At 37.8% G+C, this 8,662-nt stretch overlaps 1 protein-coding gene across 1 annotated transcript; it reads left to right on the forward strand.

Moving 5' to 3' along the window:
• The first annotated feature begins 678 nt into the window (after positions 1 to 678).
• LOC139479816 (ankyrin repeat and SOCS box protein 13-like) lies at positions 679 to 8,662 on the forward strand. Its single transcript, XM_071262699.1, has 2 exons — positions 679 to 915; positions 3,097 to 8,662. The coding sequence occupies exon 2, from the start codon at positions 3,103 to 3,105 to the stop codon at positions 4,345 to 4,347; it is 1,245 nt and encodes a 414-aa protein (XP_071118800.1). The 5' UTR covers positions 679 to 915; positions 3,097 to 3,102; the 3' UTR covers positions 4,348 to 8,662.

Genomic DNA, 8,662 nt, shown 5'->3' on the forward strand with positions numbered 1-8,662 from the left:
GTCGGCTCGGAGTCAGTATACTGTGTCTGAGTGGGGTATTCATGTTAAACTGCGGCATGGTATTTCAGTAAGCTAGCATTATAAATCGGCATATCACACACACACACACACGCACGCACGCACGCACGCACGCACGTATGTCAGTGCAATAATCTTGGACGCGATGTTAAACCCAATTTCACTTCACCTCACCTCACCTTAGACAAATCGCGATCTCGTATGAAAATAAAATAAAATAAAATGCTATGTACAGCTATGTACTCCTGTGTTAAATATTAATTATCTTTCAGTGTTAGATACGAAGGATGAAATTGTCATGCATCATATTGTAATCGGACGGTAAATTACGACAGAAAATAAATCTTTGCTAAAGCGTATAGTATATAACTGTACACATGGAGGATTGAACTAACTCGGGTACATACGTGCCCTTAATTCCAAACAATAACATAAATAATAAAATATAAAATCCTCACTTGCTGAATCAAATAATCTAAATATACTAGTTGAAAAAGGTTTTCTTTATTATTAAATTTAAATCTTTCAAAGTTTGAAACATTGAACATAGGAGAGTGGTGACGAATGGTACTGAGAATAATACAACTCCTCACAGGGGAGCGAAGCAATGTCCGGAGCTGCAAGATTATCGAATGTAGAGTAACTTCCCTTGATCTTCGATTGAAAATACGTAAACAACCAGAACGTATCGTCAACGATAACGATTCCTGTCGTGCGGAAGGCTAATTCAGTGATATGTGGAACTATTAGACAGGCGTATTGCTTCATACTGATACTGAATTTCACATAGACACGATTTTGTATGTTTATGATCAAGTAAAGTTGACTGACAGAAACAGCTGACCTGACAATGGCGACCTAAATCAGAGTATTTCACTTGCGGGACTTCGTTATTTGGTAAGTTGTTCTCGGGTTCATTCTTCATCGATCATTACCAACAACATTCATGCTGAGTAATACATGTCATTTCGTCATGAATTGGCAACTGTGATAAGGCTATAGGTCACACAAAGCCAAATGTTTCCCCAAAGCCAAATGCTTCATGGATCATGGACCTATATATAGGTCCGTGCACACACATAAGACCTGACCAATCCCAAGCAAATGAATCTAGTTTCTCGTGACTTTTTAAAATCTTTCTGTGTTGGGAGGAAGAATTTTTATTTTGTGTAAATTTATATCTTGGCCTATATCTTCAGATGGTTATAGTTTAAACTTATACATCTATTTGATTCTATTGTACCATGATGTTTTTGGTTACCTGTTTTGGCCACTGTGGTCCAAAGAATTAGGAGTGGCCATGGTGATGGTGTTAATGGTTCCACTGCAAGTGTGAATGACATGGCATGTGCTTAAATGTAAATATATATTGGGACTGATTGTGTTATGATAAACAAGAAATATATTTGATCTCAGTTTCATTAAAATCAGATAAGATATGTTTTTATATAACAAACGATATCTCTCTATGTGAAGATCTGAGGACACTTTCATAGGAGGTTGAGTCAGGAGAACCTTCTAATCACCCAATCAGTGTCAAGGCTTCTAACTCCTCAGTATGATTGGCCTAAGCATTCAGACAAGAATAACTTAATTTTGTATCTCGAAAACGAACTAAACTAACAAATTCAGAATGTAAATCAATAAGGCGGTGCCGTTATGTTGTTGTAGATGTTTTATGCACCCTGTTGTTTCCATGTGCTGTGGCATCGACAACCGGTACCTTTTTGGCTTTTCCTTTTGAGGTACATTAACTACTTAAAGTTTTGAAAGTTAGAAAGCTGAGCATTTATGCATACCATACATAATTTAAAAGATATGTAAAGGTAACTTGGTAAACATTTATTGCAAGTTATGTTTACGTATGTCTTAAACTTGTCGCCATTGCATCTCTTGGCTTTTGGAGATCTATGTGGATAGCGGATCTAACTGCAATTCTTGTTTAAAAGCAGCAACAAATATCTTGCATGTTCCTACCATTGCTACTTCAATGCCTCTTAATTTGTTTTACTTACTTCTAATTGGTTAACACAAATGACATTTAACCTCTTATATGAAATACAGGGTAATGTATGTTTGTATTCATTTTCGAACAATATCATAGTAAGTTGTTGTTTCTTCATAAATGTACTTGTTGAACAAAACAACTGCTAGTTAATATGAGAGCGTGCTTCTCAGCTTAATCTCTTAGCTTGTTTCTCTTGTGAAGATCCGAGGTAGAGTTGGTCTTCAGCAACTCATGCTTGTCGTAAAAGGCAACCCTGCTTGTTGTAAGAGTCGACTAAAGGAATCAGGTGGTCAGGCTTGCTGACTTGGTTGATGCATGTCATCGTATCCCAATTGCGTGGATCGATGCTCATGACCACCATCATATATCTGGAATATTGCTTATTGCGGCGTTAAACAACAAACAAACAACAAAATTGTTCTTCTCCTGGACTATACATCTGTAGGTAATTTGTCTTTGTTGTTTTAAATAAGTCTAGTCATTTTGGCATGTAGTAATTATGGCATGTAGTTTTGGGAGACAACCTGCCCAACATTTTCATTAATAGAGATTATTATCCGAACATATATGTCATACTGCTTTTATGAAATGGGTATCAGAATTATTGTATTTCCCGAGCGTGAGCGATTCGTAAAATCAGTATGACACACATGCAAGTGTAATAATTTCTTTATACCCCATTATTTCTTAACCTTTAAAGCTCACCTTCAGCATGTTCAGACAAATGCATTGATCACAGCACCGCCGTCTTAGACATCACAGTTGCCTGATGTCAGTCTTCAGCTATGACATCGCTTCTAGACTAAGTGTTATGTCATTCCTACTTAAGGTCATAATAAGATTTGAATGATGTCAACAATGCTGTCCAGATAACATAAACAATATGCTTGTGCGCATGAAGTGATATTTTCACTAGTGCACATACGATTTTTTTGCACTTGGTTATTCATGTTATTTGTAACCCTATAATACTTACAAATGTGAACCAATCTTAAACCCTGCATGTTTATCAACATGATTATAAGATCAAAGTTAATAATTTTCAAATAATTTTCAAATATCATTTTCAGATAAACATGGAGAAAGGGATCCCAGTACCAGACAGATTGTCACAAGACTTCCATAAAGAGTTACTGGACAATGTCGATGAGTTCTATCACTTAAATTCCATTCTTCACATCGAAGGCAACAAGACAGATATACTAGAATACATTGCGAAAGAAGGCCCTGGGATGGTCTATAGGTTCAATAGGCTGTGTTACTACAAGGAGTCCCATTTCATCGAAGATATTCCAGACTACCCCCTCAGCTGGGCTGCAGCAGGTGGGGATGTGGACATCGTAAAGGCGTTCATCAAAGCTGGGTTTGACCCTCATATCACAAATAAGGAAGAAAACACACAGAAGGATTTCCGGATACCGCTTGTGCGAGCTGTTGAAAAAGGTCATCTGCCTATTGTGAGATTGCTTGTTGAAGAACATGGCTGTGATGTTAATGTCAGCGATGGCTACTTTAAACGGACTGCCCTACACCGAGCTACGCAGAATGGTGATATTACGATGGTTAAATACCTGGTTGAACAAGGAGCAGACGTGAATGCTGTGGACAGTGTCAATGGAGTGCCGTTGTATCACACACTAGATGATCACAAAATGGTGAAGTATCTTATTGCCAATGGTGCCAAAGTTAAAACCTGGGGAAGGCATAATTTACCTTTGCTTACCTATGCTGCAGACTGTTGTGATGATTTGGAGGTATTTAGGACGCTTATAGAAGCAGGAGCGTGTGTTAATGATGGCGGACCGCCCACGACACCTTTCAATAGTGCCGCTGAGCGTAACAGGCTTGATTTGATGAAACTGTTGTACGAATATGGTGCTGATGCAGACTTGCAGGACATGTATGGGTTAACGGCAATGCATGTGGTTAGTAAACACGGAGACACTGTCTGTGCACAGTATCTGATCATGGATTTGAATGTTTTTCTGGACAAAACAGATGGGTTCGATCGTACCCCTTTTTCAGTTGGAGTGAAATGTGAGAACCCTCAGCTTCTTCATCTGTTGATGGATGCTGGTTACAGGCCGACGGGCAAGGATAGTGATTACATCGATCATAAGAAACTTACCACTACAGATTTGTTACTGAAGGCTGCACTACATCGTGCACAGGCCATTGCAGCTAGTCCAAGTTCGCTTCAAGACAGTTGTTGTTTCAGGCTTAGACGGATGTTAGGCAGGAATGTCCTGTCCAAGGTGGAACAGTTGAATCTTCCGGTTGTCATGAAGGACATGATCAAATTGAACCATTTGAAAACTTGATATTTTTGGTTTCAGGTTGTTTCCTTTGGGAAAAGTTCAACTGGACCTGTTTTATGTTGGCTTTTACTTGATGGGTAGGGATTGTGTTAAACAGCATCATTTTTGATCATTGTGATGGACTTGTCCAAAAACTTCTTCTAATCTCATTAAAATCAGATCTTAGTTCGCACCCGCTAAAGAAGATCGAGGACATCCTATTAGGCACGTTTGGGTCACATCAGACCAACCTTTTATCCAACCAATCAGAGCGTCGCTTACGAGTTTGGGAAAGTGACAGTCCGAATGTAGTTTCTAATCATGCAAACTCAAAAAGGTTAACACAAGTATTCCGAAGACAGTTAGGGGCTGTACGACTGATTCCATCAAAATCATCATGCATTTCTCACTTTAATCATGATAATCATGACAATGGGATAAACATTTGTAACTGAGGAGACACATCATGCACATTACATAGCCCAAGGGAAGTACTGCCATAAAATATCAGCCATCATTTAGACATCGATGGAAGTTACCAGTTTGGAACTAGTGCCATATAGCTCGAGAAAGCTGCTTTCTGATTAGCTAATGTCAACCTCTTGTTAGTCATTTCTTTGGTTGGTCAAAGGTCATTCTGATGTGACCTGTTATGGGATGTCATGTGATCTTTGTGTAGCAGCAGTGAGCACTAAGATCTAATTTTAATGAGATTGAAATTTCTTCTTTCTCATGACCTGTCCACCCCTAAAAATGCCCCTAACATTTATATATATTTTAAGCACTGTTAACATTCGGACTGTTCACGACTCAAGACACAAAATGGTCTGTATTTTAAAGCTTTCCTCCCACATCAAGCTGGCATGCCATGATATAACTGGAAAGCTGTTCAAAGGTGTGAAACCCATTTCATCATTCACATCATATTTTTATATTTTAAAGTGTTATCATGGATATATTTTCTGGTGTTGCCAGTGCATCATGTGTTTGTTTTATTATTTTTCTGTTCCCATTTTTCAGTCCAAAAAAAAGGAGATAGAAGTTTGGTCACGTAACAGTACTAGCAGGATTAGCATTTCTATTTGTTTCACCCAACAGTTATATCTGATGCCAAATAAACCATTGAAAATGTTAAACTACATAAAGAATGACCGTTCAACTGACCCAAGTTAATTGGGCAGGAGACCCGTGAATATCTGGGGTAGAATAGGTCTTCGGTAACCTATGCTTGCTGTAAATGGTGACTATCCTTGTCGTGAGAGGCGACTAACGGGATCGGGTGGTCAGACTCGCTGACTTGGTTGAAGCATGTCATCATATCCCAATTGCGTGGATAGATGCTCATGATGTCAATCACTGGATTCATTATTTACAGACCGCAGTCATATAGCTGGAATATTGCTGAGTGTGGCTTTAAACAACAAACAAACAATAATTGGGCAGGAAAATTTCGTTAACCCCCCAAAGAGATGCTTTGCACCACAGGTAGCATTGAAAGGGTTGTTAATAAAATGGAGATGTTTAGGGAATTACTGATATATAGGCAATACAGGTAGAGGGTTCAATGCCGTAGAAATCCTCCCTGTATCAAACTAGGGGTGGGTATGTGTACGTGTTCACCTTGAGGTGCTTCCACCAAGTTCAATAGGTAAACTATTCCCCTGTGTGAAGGGGGAGATAACATTTTGTGTTTTGAGATTATCGGGTGATGTGGAGTATTTGTGGCAGCAATTTCATCTGGGATCAATGCAGCAAGACAGAGGTTTCAAATCTTAAGGTTTCCAGGCATGGAATACACGGTAACATCAACAAATGTTTATGTACATTGTAAACAAGAACAATTATGATTACTCTCTGTGCATGCTCTTTCTATGCTTACTCCATGTACTCAAATAGTCGTGAGACATTCGATATTGTTTCTACTTCTGTGATGGTTTGTTTTCTATTTATTAGTAGTACTTAATAGCAATATGTAATCAGCTTATATTGGATGCAGTATCCTTGTTGTCATGGTTGAGTGCTGTATTTGTTAAATTTTATATATGATACTTATCAGGAAATGTATTGATATGCAGTGACCAGCAACTGGTCCTGGGTTTAGAATCCAATGTAATGTTTTCATCCCATTCAATTTACAGTGTTATAATATCTATTTAGCATGTTGAGGTATCTATTCTGTTATTCATTTATTATACTTTTCATATCATATGTGACAATGTTCACAGCTTCCAACATGTTTGGAACTTGAGTTTGTAATGCAGAATTACTTGACTGAATATGCATTTTTGTAATCAATATACCAACATGGCCAATGGGCAGTGGGGATGTAATGTGAAAAGGTGAAAAAATCAGAATCAATTTGACATATTCATGTTTGAGGTTATTTTCTTATGACAAATAGTACACTTCTTGGAATCTCCAAATCTTTGACACTGCACGTTAGATTGTTATAGAAAAAGTGAGGACCTGTGAAGATCCAGGTTAGAATAGCTCTTCAGCAATGCATGCTTGTTGTAAGAGGCGACTAAAAGAATCAGGTGGTCAGACTCACTGACTTGGTTGATGCATGCCGTCATATTCCAATTGCGTAGATTGATGCTCATGATATCAATTAGTGGATTGTCTGGTCCAGACTCGATTATTTACAGACTGTTGTCAAATAGCTGGAATATTGCAGGGTGCGGCGTTAAACAACAAACAAGAATAAGTGAGTTACTGATTATGGTTTTACACAATTTCAGCATTATCATGGTGGTGGGGACACCAGAAATGGTCTTTACACATTGTACCCATGTGAGGAATCAAACGCTGGTCTTGGAAGTGACGAGCGAATGTTTTACAACTAAGCTACCCTACCACCACTATAGAAGTAAATAAGTAGGGCCTGACAACAGTAACAGTATTGTCATTCTAGGATAGCAGCACTGAGCAAAACATAAATGTCTGTACTGATTTGTCACTATGGTCAGGACATATATAGTCATCATCTAGGGTTTGCCTGTCCGTCTCTCCGTATTTCGTTTCAGAGCATAACTTGAAAACCGCGAAAGATTTTTCATCCAATCTTGCTACATGTATTAACCAGGGGCTGAAGTGGCACCTTTTGCTATTTAGGAATTTTTAAAATTTATTTTTTTCCTGTTTAAATTACTTTGACTTTGTACCAGGGATCCGGAAATTTTTTTTGTCAATAGGACATTTGCATTTTGGTCATGCCCACCTAAACTATGTCACTTTCATAACATACATAGTGTTCCCTTGCTATTGTGTACCTCAATACATTGCTACCCATTTGTTTGTTTACAAGTCTGACAAACATGGTGAATGATACTGTATTACATGTAAAAATCTTTTTATTTGATCTGTCAGTATCGTTTCGCATCTGTACTTCTGTGATTGGGTGGCATACAAGTTGAAATCTGAAAATTTGAGAAAAATATCCGACCACTACATTGAATTTCAGGTTGATTTTTCTTAGAATTCAACTAATGAAAAAAGGCCATGATTGTCACACTATTCAGGTTAAGCTGTCGTTAGGTCAATCTGTCTACTGTACATTTGGTGATGAAACAATTTCCCACAACCTTCATGATCATAATGCAATTAGATACATTTCTTTTATAACGATGCGACTAGATATGATGCCAAGTCTAAAGTAGAAATTTTTTATCATCTAGTGAACGTGATGAGCCTGGTCACACCTGTCAGCAGCCATGTGTATGAGTGGGCAGATAAACAACATGTCACATTTCACAGGATAACTCTGTTTATCAACCTTCAGGGCATTCCCGCTACACATCTGCGAGCAGGACTGAGACAAATGAAGCTCTGGACTCTGACCTATTCAATGAACATTTATTGACTCTCTAATCAGTTTTTGATTTTCATCATGTATTTGTGAACCTGCACCTCAGATGTTCCACTACCAAAACTGTAGGGATATTGACAGATGCACCCCAGAAAATGTGGGTACAAGTATCATGTAACTAGATTTTGGGAGAAAAAAACTATTCTTTCCAGATTTTCACTTTTCTTCGTAAAATGTTTTTGAATTGCATTTATTTCACCAATCCACATGGGTGTCTATTTTTGTAGGAGATATTGATAAAAAAGTATTATGAATTTATTTCATAATTTGATTTCATTGTTTATAGATCCCTTAATTTCTTAAATATTTTGTCTTCGTGCCAATATCACTGATCTTGACAATGAGATTTTTTTTGCAATTGTCATAATCTTAGAATGTTACCATGGTTACCTAATAGTCTAGATTATTTAAGTTATTTGACTTCACATAGCCTGTGATGGTTCAAACAGACAAGTTGTTATCATTGTGTGA

This window comes from Haliotis cracherodii, unplaced genomic scaffold (genome assembly GCF_022045235.1).
Source record: "Haliotis cracherodii isolate W230 unplaced genomic scaffold, xgHalCrac1.p SCAF_4, whole genome shotgun sequence".
Lineage (NCBI taxonomy): Eukaryota > Metazoa > Mollusca > Gastropoda > Lepetellida > Haliotidae > Haliotis > Haliotis cracherodii.